Below are 22,111 nucleotides of genomic sequence, written 5' to 3'. Positions count from 1 at the left end.
CCCCCCCCTCCTGAAACCCCTCCACCCACCTCCTCCTCCTCCACCATCCTTAGCCTGCCATGAGAGGAACGCTGAGGCAGCACTACAGAAGCCAAGCTGTTCAGTACCTCTTCTATCTTCATCTGTCAGACCGCTGTTGCTGCCGCAGCTCGTGCTGAGCTGCAGTGTTTTGTGTGTTGGTTTTTGTCTGCTGGTGTGTGTGTGTGTGTGTGTGTGTGTGTGTGTGTGTGCGCGCGCGCGCGTGTGTGTATATATACATGTGCATGTGTACGCCCACCACCTGTTTGGGTGTGTCGCGTATACGCTTGCATTTAGATGGGATACAGATACATGTCTTTGTGTGTAGGCGGAGGAGTGACATGCATGGTAAATAAGGTTCTCATTAACCAATCACCTCTCCCTCTCTGCTGTAGGTCCCTGCTGGGAAAAAGGTGCGAGTGAAGTTCACCATGTTCCGCATGAAAGAGCCCGGGGTGGACATCCGTGTGTGTCACAAAGACTATGTGGAGGTTATGGGCACCAAGTAAGACTTAAGTCATTCTGCTTGTGTTTTACAGTGTGTGCAATACAGGAAAATTCCAGTTTTATACAACCCAGATCTTATTTTTGAAGGTTTGGCATCATTCCTATTACCAGTAAATAGAAGCATTGTTCTCAGTAAGTAATAGTGAAGCAAGCAGTCATGCAAGTTTTAACCAAACCCTCAGGTTGGTCAGAGAAAACAAAGGTGAATGGTGAAATCATGCCTGAAGCCTTCCTTCCATCACAGTTTACAAACTGACTTCAAACTTTGCCCTCAAGTATATGCCGTATTTTTGCACACAAAGAGTTTTCCTGTTCAGTTTCTGATATTCCCTTTCAGCTTTACCTCCAAATAAATATTTTAGATGATGTTACTAAACTGTAGTTTGTTTACAACTTGTCTGGCTGTTCATATTTCTTGCCCCATTAGACTTTGTTGTAGTGATGATGCCCTTTTCCCCAATCCCAGGAATTACTTCAGTGAGAAAACATCGTCGTCATCACCACTAGAACTACAAAAAAAGAATAAAACAAGTTGTAATAAACTTGACTTTTGTGCCTCAGGTATTGTGGAGAAATGTCCTCTTTGGCTCTGACCAGTACCAGCAACGTGCTGGATGTGAGCTTCCACTCCGATGAGTCCTACACTGACAAAGGCTTCAGTGCCGAGTACACCGCATATGATCCTGCAAACCGTGAGTTAAAAGTCTCATCTGGCACCCGCGTTGACACAACACTTGGTGGGATGGGTAAAAATGTTGCAACATGACAGTGACACTCATAGCCTGCCATTACAGAGCAAGACAGGGAGAGTAACTGTGCAGTCTGATAGACTAGAAGCCGGTGGCTGACTGACAGCCAAATAGAGCTGTTTTAGTGATGGAGGTTCAGAAACTGCGGCAGTGAAACTCAAGAGCTAGACTAATCACCAGAGAGCTTGTTTATTGGGTCCATTTTATTTGCCACTGTCAGTCATGAGCACTGCGCTTTCAATACCCTCCGCTCTTTATGCTGTCTCCCAGTTTGACTGAAATGGATTTATAATTGCTCTGATCAACAGGGACAAGCATCGGCCACATGACAGATGTTGTGAGCATACACTGTCACTCCCTCTCGCTCAATTTGTCATCATCCTCTTTCTGTCCTCTTTTCTCCGCTCCCTGCCTCTTCTCTCTGTTTTGTGAGCAGCTTGCCCCGACAAGTTCGCTTGCGCCTCTGGCATCTGCATCGCCAAAGAGCTGAGGTGCGATGGCTGGAACGATTGTGGTGATATGAGTGACGAGATGAAGTGCCGTAAGTCCCCCCCCCTTGACCCAAATGTACTCTTTCCTCTTCCCTTCTGTTTTCTTATTCACTTTCCTGTGTCCTCTTCTTGGCTCCTTTTTTTAGGGAGTAGTTCAACAAATCCTCTTATTTGCTTTCTTGCCGGGAGCTGGATGAGAGGATCAATACCACTCTCATATCTGCCAGTTTAATATGAGGCCAAGGCCAGCATCCAGTTAGCTTTGTGTAGCATTGAGAGTAGAAACAGTGGGAAATGGATATCCTGGCTGTGTCCAGATGGAACAAAATTTGAAGAGTAAAGGCGACAAGTTGTGGTTATGTGGGGGAGTTAAGTGCAAGACTATTTCTTGACTTACCTTGACTGTGAGTTTGCCACATTTCAGAAAGTCACTCATTGTGAGCCAGGATTTAATCTTGCACACAGCTCCTGTGAAAATTAAAACTTGACAATTTTACATTTTCCTTTTAAAGCAAATGAAGTAAACTATATATAATGTGTTAACTAGTGAGCTTTAGAGTTTAGAGCGTTTGTTACCTTCAGACTGAGCTGAGCCGTTTCCTCTGTAGCTTCATATTTTATGTGCAGACATGAGAGTGCTCTCGAACCTCTCATCTATCTCTCAGCAGGCACATCAGCTTTATTTCCCCCCAAACTGTTGAACTCTTCCTTCAGTACTCCAGCCATTATCTTTCTGTAATTATATATTTATAGTTGACTTGTGTTGGAACATCCCTTTCAAAACACTCATATTTACATCCTCTTCTGTTGCAATGTTTAAATACACGGCGTGGCTGTTACCCCAGATTGCGAAAAGGACCAGTTTGCTTGTGCCAATGGTTTGTGCAAACCGAGGCTCTGGATCTGTGATCGCGTCAACGACTGCGGAGACGGGAGCGATGAGACACGGTGCAGTAAGTATTCCCGTCTCTTTAAGTGCTCTTTGGGGAGTACAAACCCTATCTAATGCTATGCTAATTGTGCTAACATTAAAGGAACATCACTGCTAATGCTCTGGTCACTGACTCCTGGGCTGTGTGCAGTCATTATTCTATCAGTAATGGAGTTTGTTTGAAGCCTTGCCCAATTTGCTCAGCATCTGTCCAGACGCTTAATCATGTGTAATACACGCGAGAAGAATGGAGACAGATGCTAATGTCCACTGTGGCTGCACCACTAATGTCCTCCTGAAGCTTATTGCCTTGTCTCCTTGTTCAAGTTTTCATCTTTATTTTCTCATAAAAGCCTCATCACTATGTTTCATTGCCTCCAGGTTGTGAGGAGAATGAGTGGCGCTGTGGGGATGGGGTTTGTCTGCCCCAGGATGTTGTGTGTAACAGTAAGAAGGACTGTGCAGATGGAAGCGATGAGGCCTCTTGTAAAACCTGTGAGTAGCAGCGCTTATTGTCTCCTAGCCGGTTGCACATTTGAAAAATTCCCAGTAATTTATAAGCATGTTAACACCAACCATTAAACATTTAGCCTTCACCCACAGCTCAGTAGAGTTTCTTTTTAAAGGTTTTTACAAAGATGCTGTTCTGGAGACTCAATTATTCTTGATTCAGAGTTTTTTTTCTTTCTTTTATTTCTTCCTACTTTCTACTTCACTCTTTATCAGTTTCCTTTTCACTCGGTCACACACACACACACACGCACTCACACACACACACACACACACACACACACACAAACGCACAGAGGGCACTCTTGCATTTCCTTTTGATTTTCACTTCTGTGAATAAGGAGGGATATTAGACCTCAACCCCAATCAATACGCCCAATCAATGCAATCAGCTCCTCAATCACTATGCATTGTGCATTCAAGCCTCACTTTGAAGCCTCGCTGATTGCACAGTATTTTACTGGTTAAACTTAGCAATGCTCTAACACTTTGACTGAAATACGCTATGTGTTTTGATTCTGGGACCTGTCTCCACCCCAATGTAGCTCCGGGTATCTGCTCTGAGTTCAGCTTCAAGTGTAAGAACAAAGAATGTGTCAACAAGGTGAACGCAGACTGCGACCGCGTCAGCGACTGCTCTGATAATTCAGACGAGGACGGCTGTGGTAAGAAATGTTTTAATTTCTTTGCCTCTTGCAGTACTCAGCTTTTTACAATGTTTAAAACAGCTGAAAGTGGATCTAATCTCTTCAGTGTCATTCAAACTAGATTATAGAGGAGCTGGGTTGAGCCGCGCGTTGGGCTGTCTGTTAGAAAAGAGCCCCAGGCCTTGACTGCTTTATTTATTTCATTCTTCTTTGAAAGCAGCTCTTGTCATCTCTGGAGTTTTTTTTTTTTTTTTTCCTCCATTTGAGCCTCAGGGTGTGTCTGTATTTTTTTTTTTTTTTTTTGATCAGCTAATATGCCAGTATGGCTTATTGGGATTCCAAAGAGTCATAGTAGCTTTCACATCCAAGGCCAACATCATGATGGCTTCAAATCAACTTAATCTCATTTTCTGATTTTTCTCTGTGATCATTCATGCCAGTCTCACCTAACATTTTGCACTCACCATCCAACGCCCACCTCTCTCATTGTGGTATCTGTTAAACGTCAGATTGTGGCACCAGGCCTTATAAGCTGAACCGCATCGTGGGAGGGCAGAACGCTGAGCTGGGGGAGTGGCCCTGGCAGGTCAGCCTTCACTTCAAGACCTATGGGCATGTTTGTGGCGCCTCTATCCTCTCTGAGAGGTGGCTCCTTTCGGCTTCCCACTGTTTTGTCACCAGTGACCCAGCGTAAGTCCCATTTTACACAGCCACAGCTCTCATACACATGTACAGACCAGGACTGTGCTGTACTGACACAGATTCATACATTTATATATAATGAAATGTTATTATTTCCCTTATATTTTAATATTCATCACATTATTTAACTTACTTAACTCTTTAACTTTTTTTTTTTTTTTTTTTTAGATCTTATTATTAACTATTCTCGTATGCATTCTGCTGGAAAGAAACGTGCACAACGGAGGACCATTTATATACAAATTGCAAAGTCTGAAAATTAGCCCCTGATGATAGAGTTAATTCAGAAAACCTTGGGGGCGGCTGAATATACAACTCATCCATGATGCAGCTGTATTCAACAGAGTGTCCTGTGGGTGGAGCACTAACCATGCTGTTCAGCCTTAGCCACTTGTGTTGTGACTGAGCGGGGAGTGTGTTCATTTTCACACATTCGCAGCTGGTGTTGATATTTGTTGTACAAAAGGCCGTAATTTAATTTGTGAGCATTTTCCAGATTACAAAGCTTTTCTTTACCGTTATATATCATCATAAGCACTATGTGGCTTTGCATATTTTTGTACATGGTTTGCAACAATATTGTGGAAATTGAAGGCAATCCAGTGAAATAACGTTGTGGCAAATCCTACCTCTGTGAAGCTTTTTGATGTTCAGTTTTTGTCGAAAGGTTCAGGTCATTTTCGAGGCTTTAGTTTGTGTTGGTCTTATGCTGAATTCCTTCCGACACAGTCTCAGCAGAGATTAAAACATATATCCTGAAAGGTAGCACATATTACAGGGCTGTTGTGTTGAACTTTATTAGACTGTACGTACGTTGACGATACTGCATCCACACATACTGCCTTATGCATGTAAAGAAACATAACCTTTGCCACATGATGCTGTACATCCTACCACAGGAATCACGTTGCATCCAACTGGCAGACCTACAGTGGCATGCAGGACCAGTACAAACATGATGGTGTAGAGCGCCGCTCATTGAAGAGGATCATCTCCCACCCAGATTACAACCAGATGACCTTTGACTATGACATTGCACTGCTGGAGCTCAGCGAGCCGCTGCAGTTCACTAACACCATCCAACCCATCTGCCTACCCTCTCCCTCCCACGTCTTCCCTGCAGGCATGGCCTGCTGGGTCACAGGCTGGGGCGCGCTCCGAGAAGGAGGTATTGTGCATGAATTTGTGATTCTAGTTAGAGCTGTAGTAGGTTTTTTTTTTTTAATTTATTTTATTTTTTATTTTTTTTTACTGTAACTGATTATTAATATACTCATTTGAATATTTATACTGCTATTCCTCAATTAAGGTTGACCCACTCTACAACTGTGTTTTTTCCTTTTAGCATATCCAACTCACATCAAAATTAAGACATCCCACTCCTCCCCCATCCCTTTCACAATGAGCTATTCATCTCCGTCCTTCATCTTCTTTCCTTGTCTGCTTCTTTTTTCTTCCCTTTATCTCTTTCTCATTTCATCCTGTCTTCTTCCTTTCCTTTAATGTCCCTCCCATTTCTTTATCTCTGCCGTCATGACATACTTCTCCCGCACTCAACCCTCCCTCCTTTTTCTCTCATCTTTTTCTAATCTGCTCTGTTCCATTAAGCCTTCTTCCATATCCATACATCAAGACAGACGTCAGCTCTCATGGGAAGCCTCTTAAACCTTCGTTAGCTAACAGTAATCCAACCCATTAACACTTTTGATGTTGGTTACGAACACAAAGGTCACGTGGCAGAGCGCTGACCCGTTTGTCCGGCTCTTGCAGGTCAAAAGGCACAGCTGCTGCAGAAGGCGTCGGTGAAAATCATCAACGACACGGTATGTAACACGGTCACGGAGGGCCAAGTCACCTCCAGGATGCTCTGCAGTGGATTCTTGGCCGGAGGAGTTGACGCATGCCAGGTGAGACCATGCAACATGTGCTCCAGAACAGAATGAAAGGACAAAAGGGGGTGATACAGATATAAATAAGTTTTCACACCCGTATAATTATCGTGCTCTCACATCCCAACCTAATCTAATAACCGATCTCCCCTGACTGTGCTCACCAGGGAGACTCCGGAGGACCCCTGGTGTGTTTCGAGGAGAGTGGGAAGTGGTTCCAGGCCGGCATCGTGAGCTGGGGTGAGGGCTGTGCTCGTCGGAACAAGCCCGGTGTCTACTCGCGCGTCACCAAGCTGAGAGACTGGATCAAGAAAGAGACAGGGATTTGACGATGCTGTGAGTAACGGGGAGGGATGCGGAGCGGGGAACAACATCAGAGTGCTAAAAATAATGGAGAAGGAACATTTGAGTCAGATTCAGGACTTCAAGTCTCCTCAAGATGTATCCATTTTGCCACAGACTGAGGATACGGTTGCATGGACCCAGCTACTCACATCAGTGCCTTAACACACTTTATTTGGTTGCCAACCCCCTTTTTCCCCACACACACACACACTTACACACTTACACACTTACACATAAACCACAGCGACTCACACTTTTACTTTTTAAAGGTGTTCTTTTACCCCAATCAGCCATGTCATGTTTCACTAGTGAATACACCCTGAGAAGAAATAATAAAATATGTATATTCTGGGAATCATTTCCCCAGTATTAGTAAAATGTAACATTATAAGAGAATGATGCAGAATATGAAAATTTTACGGTTTTTAAAATGCTTTTTAAACTCCCTGAATACGTAATTGTGTTTTTAAGACTTAGTATGATGCTTATCTAAACAGGTGAGATGCCTTCATCTTCTCGGGCTGCAGTGTATTTTGCACTTTGCCAGTGGGCTCATGCTGTAGATAGCAATAAATCGGAAGTTTTATTAATCCAATATCCTAAAGGACCGTAACACTTGTTATAGTCTTTTCGCTACAAAACACTCATACATCACAGCTGACCATTTTCCAAAGCATGGCATAGGTTGTTTTGTTTTTTTTTTTGACTGATTTTTATCTACCTATCTGCCAGGCAGCCATTAGTCTCAGTTGTTATCAGTAAAGTAGAAATATCAACTTTCAGAAGCAGTTTGTATTACCATGTGACGATAAGAGAAGTTTGACATAAAACAAAAACAAAAGGACAAAAAAAAAAAAAAACACACACAACATGCTCAAATCCATTAAGGACCATTTTCATATCATACAAAAATAAATGAAAACCAGAAGCTGCCTGGAAGATAGAAAATGCATTAATCAGTGTAAAAGCCCATGGTTTGCTTTGGATAATGGGTAGCAGTAATGTTACCAGACTTGTAGCCGGTGGCCTAAAACAGGCAAAAACACCAGCATGGTCCTTGAGATTCCTGATCTGAGACTGGAGGGATGCTTAAGTTGTTTTAAGTTGTTGTTGATCTGACTGGGGATCCTAGATCAGTATTTGTATTACACTTTTACAGATGGATTTTGCCCAGGTCTCTGGTTAAAGCTCAGGATGATTGAAGTCTTCAGTCACATACACCTGAGAGCCAAAGCAAACCAATGGGATTGTGACTAGTTGCCAGAGCAATCCAATGAGCTCTTATCCCTATGAGCGTTTCCTCTCTTCGGTCACGACCAACTCCGGCAACGTTTAAATCTAAGATTAGACCTGGTGGTTTCTTTTAATCTGTTCGCCTTCATCTCTGACTTATGCTGGAAATATTACATCCTGGACAAGCAAACCAAAGATTTACATATGTATTATTTATTAAAGGGGAAAAAATTTAAAAGAAAAATTTGTTGGGGATTTTGGTCAGTGGATCTTTATTATTTCCACGGAGTGTTAACAGTTAAACTATGCAAGTGTAAGTGCTTGTTTTCCAGAAAGTAGGGACCAACTACAACTTTTAGAAGATATTTTCATTAATGCTGCACACTGGCGACTGTGATTTGGATTATGGACGTACTTTATATCCTTTTTTTTCTTTGTTTGTGTTTTTGTATGTTTTTGTACAAAAAAGCAATGATAATAAACATCTTTTATCTGATTCCTCTGAACCTAATTGCATTACCTGTATTGTTTGTCATGATGGAGCCTGGGTTTGTGTTATGTTGTGCCTAATAAATGTTTGTCTTGTGAGACCTCGTCTCTTCTCACAGCAGAACTGTTACGAGCATGTACCTCTCCTCCCCACCGTGTGCAGCATGCCTACCTGGGGAACAGAGGTGACGAGACGAACTCATATTGTCAGATAATACCTACCTTTGTTACAGCTCTATCCTATTACCCTACAAGATGGGCACGGCGGCTTCGGGAGGTGGATACACTTACAGTGGGGGTTCTGCTATCTCATCTGTCTTCATTAAAAGCAGTGCACCACTGGGGGAATAGGAAAATCAACATAGACAGTGCTGCTAATTTATGTATTCATCATTGTTGCTACATGGGAAGCTTTGTTTGTCACCGCTCCCCCATGCCCAATGAAGCTACTCACCAGGCTGATTAACTCTCAGGATTCACACCAACCAGTTCTTTATCGGAAATGGTTTTATTTAAATATAAATATGTGTACAAAGGTACAAGCAACGATAGCTCATTTTTAGCAAATAAAATTCTTAATACATTATTAAAAGAATGAACAAACAAATGGCAATTAGTCGTGTTCCAAAAAACAAAAGCATAGTAACTGCATTCAGTGATTGATGAACAACTTAGAGAAGAAAATCTGTGGACCCAAATAAATCAACCAAGATAGATACATATGTATATAAAGATACTTTACAATAGAGCAGCTTACACGCTGTACATTAAGGCTTATATAAAATATAAAAATAAAGACAAGCGATGATGTTTGCCTCTTCACTTTAAGTGACATTTGTTCTCTCATCAGGCTGCCTGGGAACAGCTTCTTAGACAAATGGCAGTACAGGCATTCATACTGAAACATCCAGGAAGAGGGATGCAACTGGGCCAGGTGCAGAAACCAATGTCTCAAACATGAAATGGACATGAATATAAACGCTGAAGATTTTCACTAGACACATCATTTGCATGCAACAGAGAGAAAGTATGGGCTCAGCCATTTGTACAGATACGTAGTGTTTCAGGGTAGTACTGTTTCTTGTAAACATGTTGAGACAATTTGATTGAGTTGTAAAACTTGAGAGTGTATGGTCCACGTTAGGACTGCCTTACACGTCTTAACCCCACCTGAGCCTGCTGAAGATGCTGCATTCATTTTCAAGTTTATTTCAAGTTCAAGATTGCCACCAATTTTCCAAACCGCCACTTTTGATTGTTCTGGTAATAGCCTTACTCTTCATTTTACAATCGGAAAACACATCAGAAAACAGTACCAGGGAGAGGACCGCTGTATTCAGCCTCAGCCCCTTATTCTCCCCTATACAATTATCACCATCTTTGGGTTTTTATGGCCTTACCTTTTCCATCTTGGTACAACACACAGTTAACATACAGTCCTTCATTAAAATGAAGGGTAAAATACACATTCTCCTTCTTTTATTCACCGGGAAGCAACACTGCTAAGTCCAATATGTTAGGGTTATTATCAGAAGAAGCTCCAGGAATACAGCTCAGGCCAGAAGTATTCCACCGATGATTAAACTCTTCATACAGTAGCACTTGCCTGTAGCACTTGTTGGTCAGTAGTGCTAGCCTGTTGTGCAGAGTAGTTTATGTCTGTCTCTGTGGATAGCTCAGTCTTTTGTTGATGATAGAGACACAAATGTGCTTAGAATTCCTTTCGCATGCCAACAAAACATCAAATGACAGACAAAAATAGGTTGTTCATATCTGTTTTTTTCCTCAAATATGTATTAGCTTGTAATATCTTCTTTCAAAGTATTTTAGAGGTCAAGTTGGACATTTAGTGTTGACACAAAGTAAACCCTGGAATGCAGTTAAACAGCTACCCCAGTTGTTTTTTTGGCCACCCAAATTCAGGAGATGCTTTTGATTTATTTTCTAGTTGGCCCTTCACTGACAGAATATCTCCACAGGTTTGGGTGGTCATCATGTACAGATAACCTGGTGAGGTATCACACTGTAATCATAAGTTTGACTTGAACATCACAATCTGCTGACTTCTCCAGCTCAGGAGCTCTACAGTTAGCAGTATTGTAGATCCTGCCATCTGTCACAACAGGTTGGTTATCCCATAACCTAAATCACATATCTCCCTCCAAATACTGTCCAAACACGTCCTTGAAGGACCGTCCAAGTAAAGAAAGTCTCTGTTCATGTTAGTCAAGCCACACAGGTATGTGGAGGTGACAATAGTTAACTACTCACTGCTCCTGTACTCTTCTTTCTTCCTTTCTCCATTTTTGTTTTGTCCAATCAGACATGAGTCTGCATACGTTGTGAGGGCCGGCCATAGTCGGACTGCTGGGAGGACACTTGTGAGGAGGCATAAGAGAAGCGGGACGAGCTGGACACCTTGCTGGCCTGGTCTGATTGGTCGTACGCATCCACCTTCTCGTAGGAAGCGGGCTTCACGTAGCTGGTGAAGGCGCGACCATAGGTAGCAGGTAAGTAGGCGGAGCCACTGTAGAGGGGGTCAGTGGGATAAACGCTGGCCGGCTGAGCAGGCTGCTGCTGGGCAGCTTGCTGCTGTTCATATGAGGTTCTGCCCGCTGTGGTGGTCGCGTATCGGTGGGAGAAGTCATAGATACGAGGCTGTGAGCCATGCTGACCATACATGGGGCTGGGTGAGGGCAGCTGTGATGGAGTGTACACTGGCCGAGAGTTGGGCACATATTCAGAGAATCCACTGCTGCGGATGTGGCGGTCTTCATGGCCACGGACATTGTAGTAGCCATTGGTGGGGTCCTGTACGAGTGACAGAAAAACACAAACCATGAAGTTTACAGACGGAGTCATGTATTATGGATTAAAATAATGCATACTTGCTATTTCGAGAGTGTTTCTTCAAGTAAGTGTTTTAAGTTTTACCTTGATGTCCGATCTTTCATCCTCCTCCTCTTCCAGAAGGTCGCTGTGTTCTGTGCGCGATGTCCCAGGAGACTCGCTGCTGTTCGGAGCCTGAGGAAAGACCAAGCATTTCTGAAGAATAAGTAGGATGAACAAGACCTCACTTGAATAAGAACAAAATGAAGTCTGAGCATTTACGTTACAGTGTTAATGTGAATTTTCCCCTAACCGTCAATAGGGACATCTGGCAGAAAGAGACGGCGAACAAAGAAATTTACCATGGGCTCTTTGACATCCTCCTCGTCATCATTGCCACGTGTAGCGTTGTGATCACTGTGAACAATCTGAACTCTGATGTCGCTCTTGGAAAGACGAGTGCACCTTTTACCTATGGGGATTGAAAAGTGTTTTACTTGACATTACCAGGTGAGCTTGCACATCAACATTTACAGGACAAACTGTGAAAATAGCACAAAAATTGAACAGAAATTGTTGAAAAAGATGTGAATCTGTTTGATTTGAAGAATTGGCTGAGGACCCTCTTGGCCATACTAACCGTTGAGCTCACCTTTGCCTGTGTGCCTGCAGCAGAGGGAGACCAGAGTGATGACGCAGATGAGCAGGACACAGCCTCCACCTACTGCTCCACCAACAATTATCAACATAGGCAAGGCTTCTGGAACGAGAACAGAAATAGAAGAAAAATGTAGCGGTGGGGTGGGGGTGGGGTGGGGGATAGTTGTCAGGAGAAGGGGAGGGGATGAAACGAGAGATAGTAAAGCGTAAGTGTCGGTGTCAGGAACATGCAGATCAGAGCCAAAGAAGGAAATACATCCATTCATTTGTCTTGCTAATCCCAGAAACATCAGCGCCTATATAAATTCATCTGCAGTGAGGCCCAGGCCTGCTCACAGCTAGCATATGCTCATGCGGGCAATCCGGCATCCCACAGCCTGGCTATTGTCTCTAATCTCTCTGAAAGAAGGGTAACAAGGCCTGACATGCAATGAAGCAATAGACAGTAATCTAATTAGAGATTCCAGGAGATACCGCTGCCCATTTCTCTGGAGACCTCACTCTGCTACGTTGATGTAAATTACTGGCGAGGACCTTTTTTTTTTTTTTTTTTTGGTGTCTGCTGCAACAAAGGCTTCCACAAGCATCAGTGTAGTAGTACTACTGCCTGGCTTCTAAGATCACTTAAAGGGGCTGCAGCCTGAGATGATGGACTTGGCTCTGAGACAGTGATAGAGAATATGAGTCCAACCGCAAACACATGTGGCTTCCTCTAATTGACTTTTGTCCCCAATCAATATCTATGTTATGGGGCAAACATATTCATTAAAGGAACCATCTGCTGATTAAATCATATCGATTAGAGGAGTATAATTAAGATAAGCACAAGACAGGAGCGCCGCTTCCACCAAATCTAGCGAGGAGTTGGATTGAGAGTATCACTCTAACTTCTGCACAGGGCTGCGGTGGGGATTATTACTTCTGTCAGTGTGTACCTTGTTCCTTCAACGTGACCAGGGCGGTGCCGGTGCCGAAGCGGTTCCAAGCAGTGCAGTTGTAGCGCAGCTGGAAATCCTGCGCCAGAGTCTCAGATAGCACCAGAGAAGACAGGACTCCATGGTCACTGGTTACAGTCTGCACTGAGTAACGACCGGAGGAGCCGGAGGACAGGCTCATGTCTCCAAAGGTCCACACCTGTGGAGAGGAGCAAGAGGACAGACAAGAGGGAGTCAGTCACTTTTCTGTGAAGGATTCCTTGTCGGTGAGCAGAGCAGAGTCCTGCGCGGATGTTTATCCTTAGATCCCTGCCTGCCGCTGACTGAACACCAGTTTCCCTCTCTGTTCTGCTTTCTCTCTGCCGACCTCCAAGGTGCTCCGTGGCTGATAGGCTCATGTTTAAGCTGCCTCCCACGTCTGCCCTGCAGGTGAGGCCTAAGGAGGGTTAGGTAGCTGCACTATGAAATAAGGCTCCTCTCTGCTGTCTCTAGCGCAGGACCAGCAGGGCACCTGTCTCTCACTCCTCCTTACACCCTAATTATCCTCTCCCAGCCCAGCGTACGTTCAGCAGTTCAACAGGGTCAGCTGAGTGATGCCTCTTGGGCCGCTAATTGAATGTGGTTTGGCTGAAAACGGCAGGAAGCCGGTCTCTCACAGCTCCCCCAACTCCACCATCTCTCCAGTCAATGTCTGTGCAATTACAGTTGCGAATATGTGTGCGAATGTATTTGTTAGCGCGTGAGGTGTAGATGGGCTGGTGTGAAGGTGAGGTCAGGGGTAAAAGTAGACTGAGTGATTGCACTCGTGTGGGTGTGGCTAGGAGGAGCGTGCAAGCTCCCAAACATTAGTGAATGATGCACAACACAAATAAGAGCCTCACTTACAATCTTATCAGGTGGGGGGCTGCTTCCCACCCGGCACTCCAGCTTGCCCTTGGAGTGCTTGACAGCATGCTGTGTGGCCTCCGCAGTGATGATAGGTGGGCCTGATGTGAAGATGAAAGAAAGACAGAGAACAGAGATGTAAAAAGAAAAGGGACATTTTTGAAAAACTGAGCAAAGCCAAATGGTCAGTTATCAAATTTAATGCTACTTATTCAACAGATTTGCATTAAAGCAACCGTTTACAATCTGAAGAAGAAGCCACTCACCGTTCACAGTCAAAGTGACATCTCTTTCTGCAACTCCAATCCGGGGTACGATGGCCTTGCAGGTGTATGTTCCAGCATCCTCCTGGGTAACAGCCTTCAGCTGCAAGGTGTTACCATTACTGAGCACCTAGTGAGAGATCCGGAGAGACAAGTGAGAAGTGTGTTAGAGAGAGAAAGAACGAGAAAGAGCGAGGCGATGGGGAGAAGAGGCAGACAAAGGAGACCAGGACCTTTTATCAGTGGCCCACTCATTGTGGAGGCAGCACAGAGGTGGGCTGGCCATTGTAACAAATGCTGGTGGTTTGAGTTTAATTTCATTGTGAAGAGCTTTAATCACAGCATTAAGCACTCCAGCCACCGCTGAGTGACCGTGCTGCTGGGGAGATTGTTGTAATTAAACAGTGGGGACAGAACGGAGCGTACAATGGTGTGAGTGGGCCCTAGCCTTTGGAGCAGCTACACTCACTCACTCCTTAGCTCATTGATCCTGTCATTCCATCAAGCTGTGATTAATCCATTTACCCCCACCACTCCATCCTCCCTCCCTCTCCAGAATCCCCCCCCTCCTCTCACTCTCTCCAATTTTTTTTTTATTTCAACACACTTACAGAGTAACCCAATTAATCCATTACTCGTGGCTGTGTGAGGGACAGTGGCAGTGGGTGGATTAGAAAAATGCCTGCGCGTTTCCCTCAGAGGGGCTGAAAGCATTCACTCTTTGAGATGACAGCATCGCTTACGCCATCCCAAAGCATTCCTTTCTCCAGCATCGCCTCAGAAATTATATTAGTTGCCAGGAGAGAAGCTCCTATGGGGATGTCCCCACTGATGGCGTGTGCGCTGCAAGGCTTGTTACCAGGATGATGTGAAGCGAAGGTGGAAATTGACTTTGAGGAAATGGATACTCAAGAGCAGTCGGTGCTTTTTAAAGTCTGAGAAGGAGAGATGCCGCTCTAAAAGTTGCTGTACATGTTGTAATTTTGTTAGTAAAAGCACACCATAGCTAACTCATTGATTGATTGATTGATTGATTGATTGATTGATTGATTGATTGATCGATTGATCGATTGATTGAGTTACAAATGTGACAGTGTGTCATGTGCTTTGATGATGCTGAATAAATCTGTCAGTGGACAGACAGTTTTTGCCAGAGGCTTTAGCCCTTAGGGAGCATGGTGAGAGGAGTTGTTGAAGATTCAGCTTGAGAAAGAGTGTGTGTGTGTGTGTGTGTGTGTGTGTGTGTGTGTGTGTGTGTGTGTGTGTGTGTGTGTGTGTGTGAGGGATTCATGCCTCAAGGCCATGTGTGAATGTTTTTCTCTGGAGGGATGGTGCTGAGGGATGGTGTTGGAAGCTTTACCACCAAGATAAGGTGTTGACTAGTGTTGGATGCCTTACCACGCTGGAGCCCTGTTTGGTCCAAGCAAGAGTCAGAGGAGGGTTTCCAGTCCAGGCACAAGTAAAGGATGCATCCATCCCTATATCCACTGTCATTGGCTTTGGCTCCGACAGCAGTCTGGGGCCAACTAGGGTGAAACAGCACAGACAGCCAGATACGATCAGTAAGAGACTGTTTTTAAAATAACCTATGCCTCTAGAAAAGTTAAAAAATACCCAGGTTAGCGACACTCTGTACAATGTTTTCCTCAAGTTAAACTCACATTGGACATCGACCAGGGTGCTGACATTGGTGCTGCCCACAGAGTTGGACACCTCGCAGGAGACAGGGTCTGTGAAGTAAGAGTAGTCCACTGTCACCTCAAGGCTGTCCCCGTTCGCTTCGGAGATAGGAACTCCTCCTTTCGACCACCTGGGACAGACGAATAATCACATTATACGCTCGCATTAGTTCAGGGAAGGTACTTAGCCATGCGTGTCAGAGTGGCTATTAGCTGATTCATGGCTTGTGTCAATCACAATCAAACGCTGCCAATCAGGCAGCCCATTTCAATCAATGTATCTACTGAACGCATGGCATCCTCGTGCTGCTTTGCTTTGGTGTCTCCTCTAGTTTAGATCGCCACGTTTGCAGCTTATCGTATCTTGGAAATGCTTAAAAAGATTATACCGTGTCATCTTAGATGTTAATATCTGCTGGCTGTGTGTGCAGGGCGCAATCAGAGTGAACAACTTAGTTTAAAGCAAAGGATGTATACCTGTATCCAATGATTTCAGGATTGGCCGAAGCCGAGCAAATGAAGAGAACCTTGGCTCCCTCGGTCACAGTCTGAGGTTGGACGGATAGAGTCACGGAGGGAGGGTCTGTGAGGAGGGAAATGTTCATGTTAGTAATCTATTTTATACCGTTCATCTTTTCAAATTGCAACAGAATTAAATGCGCTTCACAGATTACTGCGCTGACAGTAGCATGCAGTCTACTACAATGTTGTAATGGTGTTTTTTTTTTTGTTTTTTGAGCTGACGCCAGGACACTCACGCTGGACATTGATAGTGATCGACGTCTGTCGTCCAGCAGGGGCAGCTGGGTTAAGAACCCTGCAGGTGTAGGTGCGTCCAGAGTCGCTATCCTCTGGGACGATTGGAAGCATACTGACAGCCGCCTCCCTCTTCCCATCCTCCATCTGCATCTGTAAGGTTGGGAAAACAAAGCAGAGCAAATGTCAGATGTTGCTGGAAGTCTGAGAAACGGTTTACAACGTATCCTTTTTAAAAAGGCACTGAGGAGAACTGAAAATCAGCTCAATGTCGCACAAGCATGTCACCCGCCATTTGTGATGGCACCACTTAGGAATATCTCTATGACATGGAGGTCTTATTTTTTTCATGTGTGAGGCATTTGCCATCCTGTTCTTTGGCATGGCAGTTAAATCATATATTTTATGATGCAGCAGGGGATATTGTGCTGTTCCCACATTTCTGAGAGTGTTCCCCGTCAGCGCTCCTTGTTTGTCATCATCTTTTAAATCTATTTACTGCTCACAGAAATCAATACGCCTAAGTGAGGAAAGGTGTAGATTCTGAGGATATGGCTCACTGCTCTCTCACTTTCTCTCTCTTCCTCACACACACACACACATGCATACGCACACACACACACACACACACGCATATGCACACACACACACATACACACGCACACACACGCGCACACACAAAAGGAAAAAAAAAACTGTGACGGCCAAGGTGGCTGGGTGTCTGTTTTTTTGGGTGGTGACAGTGAGGAAGAAGTGTCACACATCTTTGGAAAAGAGCAAGGACAAGCTGAGCCTTTTCCCCGGACAGCCAAATCAATGGAGCAGGCCTTTCACTTCCTCAGCCAGACACACAAAAAGCATTTTTATGCTAGATCAAATCACATCACTCCCTGTCACCACCCCTCGGACAAAGCATTCTCTACCCCCAGTCTCACTACTTAAAGTTGGAAATTCTCTGTTTTTCACAAAACTATATCACCATTTAACTCTACATTCTTCTTTTCTTCTGTATTCCTCCTCTCCTCTCCTCTCCTCTCCTCTCCTCTCCTCTTCTGCACCCTCCAGCTCTCCTCCCTCTCTCCCTCCCTCCCTTCTCACTGCAGGCTTTCGCCTCCTTAAATGTGGCGTTTAGCGTCGTTTAGCGTGGTCAGAGAGCATGAAAAATGTGACACTTTCCCAGCCGTGGCTGGCTTACGCTCCGGCACATCCCCATTGTGTTTCTGCATTGTTGTGGGTGATTTCTTCTCTGCAGAAGCTCTACTGTATGAAACCTGTCTCTTATACACATCTGATGATAGAAAAAAAAATGGTGAGAGACCATGGAAGAAAGATGAGAAAAATAAAAAAGAGAAATGGAAGAAAAAGAGAGGGAGCATTATGTCCTCAGAAAAAATATTTCTGTTTTGAATAGCTTTGCATTTATTCCTGCCCGCTGTGATATTTTGTAATAGTGCGTGTGGGTGTTAGTGATTGAATGATAATGCTGGGCAAAGATCTGTTCTCACTGTACCTTGGAATAAATTGCAGTCTCCATGACCTCTCCATCTCTGTACCAGGTGATCTCAGCAGCAGGTTTGGCTCCTGAGGCTCTGCAGGTGAGGTTGTGTGGTGTGTAGGCCTTAAGACGTACAACAGGGCCGCCCTCCACCACGGGGTCTGAAGGAGGAACTGTAAAGCAGAACAAACATACCACTCAAAACAACAACAAAAAAAAAAAACCTCATTGCAGCTCCAGGCCAGCACAGAGCCACAAAGAAGTCATACTGATATTGAACTTGTTGTTGCTTTTAGCTCCGCATCAATATGGCACAACAGCAAAAGAGGCAAACAATATCCTCTTATGGTCATGTGTCTGTTTAACAAGTTGTAGTTTCAGGCAGGAGAAAAGACCAAGAACAGTTGTAATTTGGAAAAAAAAAACACACTCAACCTTATTTATTCCCTTTCTTGGGACTAGCATTATTACTGTGTTTGCTCTTACTATTGCAGAGTGATGTTTCAACTGAATTGCTTATTTGTTCATTTATTTGCATGGTTTTGCACGCACCACTGGCAAGCCAAGCGTGCCACCCCTGATGAAGGCGTCTATCTCCCCGACCAATAAGAGAAGACGTAAACATGGGGTTTGTGCTGGCCTTTCTCGCTCCCTCCACCGAACCAATTTCACTGTGTGTATCTGAATTGTCAGAGGTCCTTCCGCTGCCGCGGCACGGACACTAATGGAATCCGAGTGCTAGGTGATTTTAATTTCCATGCCGATTCCCCTGACTGCACTCCCGCCGTTGACTCCTTTGACTGTGCAGGATTGCTTTGGTCTCATCTGGCCACATTGATTTACACACACACACAAACACACACACACACACACGCAGGCATGTGCACACACATACAAATGCACAGAAAAAGCCTACTTCTCTCTTTAACACTCCTCATGTCCACACATAAACATGAATCGCAGGTTCCTGATCCATGCACCTGATATTATTATGTTCATGTTTATTTATGTTTATAAAAATGTTTTATGAAATGCAGACAGTGTTCATGAACCACCAGCCTCTCAGAGCACATTTCATGTAGAAGTCAGAGCTGTTTTATCAACTTTCTTCGCAGCCTCCTCACAAACATCTTTATGGCTGTGTGTGGGCATGTGATGACCACACTGCTTTGTGCTACTCTGTGAAGCTTTGACAGTGATACTAGACGCAGAGAGGTAGGCTTGATGCTCAGGGGTGAGCTGTTTGAATCAAATCATTTAGTTGAATGACAATGAACTCAGAACACACACCTTAATGGGAAACGATAGATTCAAGGACTCACACGGTCTCTGTGGTGAAAGCTCTGGATTGTGCTGTGGCGTAAGTTGTTACATCATAATTGTTCCCCTCTGAGTTTTCCCCTCTGTCTGTGTAATGCTTGTAGGTGAATATATGGACAAATGACAGGACTAATTAATGGAGTGATATTCCTTTGAATGCCACCAGATGCCAGTAGTGCTTTGCCGATTCCAATTCCCACAAGACCTGGCCCTTCTCCTCCTCCTCCTCGTCACCAACCTCCCCCACCCCCACCCCCACCCATCTCTGAATGTCTGTGTAAAGAAGTAGATCACTCACATCATGTTAATGTAAAAACCGCCTTGCGGTTGACAAATGTTGTGGCTCACTGTAAAATGTGCTAACTGTGCAGACCCTGACTTTCAAGCGACTACGCAAGTCATTTGTGACTGCAGCAATCACATTATCCTAGACGTCCACAGTCTTGATTATCGCTACCGAGAGGAGAGGGGTTTCCTTTTTTTTTTCTCTTGCTCAATCTCTTGGCTGAGCCTTGCTTGGTTTGAATTATGCTTTCAGGACATGATTTTTTTTACCAGGAAACTAGATTTACAACCGGGTTATCTTTGAGTGGTGATAAGAAATGATCCCATGAATTGCAAATCACTTGAAGATTATTTCGATGCATATTTTTGATTTGTCTACGTTAAGTTGTGTCTTGAAAATGATTCATTTTTGCGTATTGTGCGTTTATCATTGTATGTTTTTCTACTTGCATCTGTATTTTGTGATGAAGACACTCCCCTGATTGTTCCCAAGCGCTGCCAGCCTGCAGGCCTTGGCACAAGGGCTGGCTGTGGGGATCATGTATGAGCTGTGTATCTTACCTAGTACAGTGAGCTTGGCACGGTGGGAGCGCAGTGCCGCCTGTGTAGCCTGACACTCATACACCGCGTCATCCGCCAACTCTGCCGAATCGATCAGCAAGCTGTGCTCGCCTGATAGCGGGTCGCCCATTAAGGAATACCGCGTCCAGCCTGCATGAAGCCAGCATAGAGAATAGAGTCAGAGACAAACAAACCAACCAACAACAAACACATAATGAAAGGACTATAAAATGAACAGACTTGTGCCTTGAACAAAGGCGAGAGAAACGTGGCAAGGCTCTTTAAGACACAAATGAAAGCAAGCAGCACCTCACTGCGCCAGGCATTGAGCCGTAGTGTTAGCAGAGCAGCATGAGGCTGGGAATGCAACACGTGAGAAGGTTGCTGCATGAGGAGTCTGTCCTTTAAACACAGACACAATAAAGATGGGGTGGCTAAGGTCAAGAGGAAGCTTCTCCACCTTCTCTCTAGTCTGCCACACATTTAAATGTCAGCGCGTGACAAAAGCCAATTGATTACCTACCTTCCTACAAGACCCTTAAAATGCTAAACAACAGATTAAAGTTTGGTGTGTGCAGCAGTAGCCGACCTGTCTGCAGTACATTGTTCTCTCACCATTCATTTGTGTAAAACCCCAGCGGTTGACAGAGAGAGACTTGGTCTCTAATGAGACCTGGCATTGATCTTGGTAAGACGGACAGAGACAGGGAGGGCAATAAACACACAGACAGCAGTGGAGAAAGAGAGACAGCTATAAGAGGTGTCAGGGATAATACCTGGTAGGTCCCTCTCTCCGCCCAGTGCAAGGCCGTCTTTGGTCCACTGTACCATTCCCCGGTAACCCACAATGACACAAGGTAGAGTCACTGACTGACCGGCTACAACCACCTGGTCCTGGGGCTGCTGGGAGAAGTAGGCTGCTTGGGTGGCTGCTGGAGAAAAAAAGAGAAAAAGCACAGTGTGAATATCACGTCTTTAGAATTCACATTTTCCATGATGGTAGATGGCCAATTTCTACTTAAATTCACAAAATAGCTATAAAATATATAGGTATGCCGGAACACTGCTAATTCAGAGAGTGTTAGGCAGTGCCTTTCTGCAGTGCCAGCAGAGATGTAGCATGAGAAAAGTGAAACTTGCACTGTAAGGGGTGCGAAAAAAAAAAAAGTAAGTATGAAGGAGACCAGACTCTGGTGAACTGGTCTGCTCACTGTACTCTTTTCATGGCACTTGCTGAGAGAATTGTCAAGGCTGACGTGTGAAAATATTATTCCCCCCCCTAGAAATGTAGCTTCTAAGAGGAAGAGTCAGCTGCGCCTCATAACTTATTTAACTCTTTCCCAAGACCATATGGTTGTGCGCTCGCTGACATGAAGCAAACATACTTCTGGGGAGAAAAATCTGCCACTCTTTCAGTGTGCTTTTTGTAAAAATGGATGTTAAACAATCAAAACTCCATTAAAGTTCCCGTGGGACCCATCCGTTTGAGCCTGCTGAAAGTCAGCGGAGACACCTGCCGCCGTTGCGCTGCTGTGTTTAAGTATGGCACACGGTCTTCTCTTGGATTGGCTGGCCTGCCTTCACACGCATACAGAAACACAGCGTAAATACGGATCCACGGTTCCAACTGTTTGTGCCACTATGCTAAAGATTGAGTATTACAAACCCTACTGGTAGGGGAAGATGGCAGCACTCCAGAAGTAACTTATCCGCAGGGGAAGGTAGGAGGAAAAGGAGAGAGGCAGTTGGTTGGTTATCTAAGTGGGGTGTCTGTGTGAGTCGGGAAGAAGATTTAAAAAAAAAAAAAAGCTTTCTCTCATTCTTCTTCTCTCTTTCTTTGTTGCTCAGTGGAGAATGGAAGGGAAGGGGGACAGAGGGAGATAAAGAGGGCTCTATTCAGGCAGTGCTAAGCCCCCCCCCCACACACCCTCC

The 22,111-nt window shown here is 44.5% G+C and overlaps 2 protein-coding genes across 4 annotated transcripts in view; one reads left to right on the top strand and one right to left on the bottom strand.

The window, feature by feature from the left end:
* st14 (ST14 transmembrane serine protease matriptase) overlaps positions 1 to 8,518 on the top strand; it is a 21,497-nt gene extending 12,979 nt beyond the window's left edge. The window contains exons 10-19 of the mRNA XM_023419823.2: positions 414 to 523; positions 1,087 to 1,217; positions 1,711 to 1,815; positions 2,611 to 2,718; positions 3,078 to 3,191; positions 3,752 to 3,871; positions 4,363 to 4,543; positions 5,455 to 5,723; positions 6,326 to 6,462; positions 6,612 to 8,518. Of these exons, the coding sequence (XP_023275591.1) occupies positions 414 to 523; positions 1,087 to 1,217; positions 1,711 to 1,815; positions 2,611 to 2,718; positions 3,078 to 3,191; positions 3,752 to 3,871; positions 4,363 to 4,543; positions 5,455 to 5,723; positions 6,326 to 6,462; positions 6,612 to 6,773 (1,437 nt within the window). The 3' untranslated portion in view covers positions 6,774 to 8,518. The remainder of the gene's footprint in view (positions 1 to 413; positions 524 to 1,086; positions 1,218 to 1,710; positions 1,816 to 2,610; positions 2,719 to 3,077; positions 3,192 to 3,751; positions 3,872 to 4,362; positions 4,544 to 5,454; positions 5,724 to 6,325; positions 6,463 to 6,611) is intronic.
* Positions 8,519 to 9,000: 482 nt separating this feature from the next.
* kirrel2 (kirre like nephrin family adhesion molecule 2) overlaps positions 9,001 to 22,111 on the bottom strand; it is a 33,889-nt gene continuing 20,778 nt past the window's right edge. Inside the window, exons 2-15 of one of the 3 annotated variants that reach the window (XM_023419766.2) lie at positions 20,956 to 21,108; positions 20,180 to 20,329; positions 18,029 to 18,186; positions 16,521 to 16,671; positions 16,240 to 16,345; positions 15,745 to 15,893; positions 15,482 to 15,609; positions 14,087 to 14,213; positions 13,821 to 13,921; positions 12,936 to 13,134; positions 11,981 to 12,100; positions 11,703 to 11,812; positions 11,446 to 11,535; positions 9,001 to 11,322 (exon numbers count right to left, since the gene is read on the bottom strand). In XM_023419766.2, coding sequence (XP_023275534.1) covers positions 10,831 to 11,322; positions 11,446 to 11,535; positions 11,703 to 11,812; positions 11,981 to 12,100; positions 12,936 to 13,134; positions 13,821 to 13,921; positions 14,087 to 14,213; positions 15,482 to 15,609; positions 15,745 to 15,893; positions 16,240 to 16,345; positions 16,521 to 16,671; positions 18,029 to 18,186; positions 20,180 to 20,329; positions 20,956 to 21,108 — 2,234 coding nt within the window. In that variant the 3' untranslated portion in view covers positions 9,001 to 10,830. Of the gene's footprint in view, positions 11,323 to 11,445; positions 11,536 to 11,702; positions 11,813 to 11,980; positions 12,101 to 12,935; positions 13,135 to 13,820; positions 13,922 to 14,086; positions 14,214 to 15,481; positions 15,610 to 15,744; positions 15,894 to 16,239; positions 16,346 to 16,520; positions 16,672 to 18,028; positions 18,187 to 20,179; positions 20,330 to 20,955; positions 21,112 to 22,111 lie in introns of all 3 variants that reach the window. The other 2 variants (XM_023419764.2, XM_087177566.1) reach the window with 2 other exon arrangements.

This window comes from Seriola lalandi, unplaced genomic scaffold (assembly GCF_002814215.2).
Source record: "Seriola lalandi dorsalis isolate HSWRI2012SDOR001 ecotype SW California unplaced genomic scaffold, Sedor1 jcf7180002054609, whole genome shotgun sequence".
Lineage (NCBI taxonomy): Eukaryota > Metazoa > Chordata > Actinopteri > Carangiformes > Carangidae > Seriola > Seriola lalandi.
Note: the sequence above shows the minus strand (reverse complement) of the source record. Positions and strands in the feature narration are given on the sequence as shown.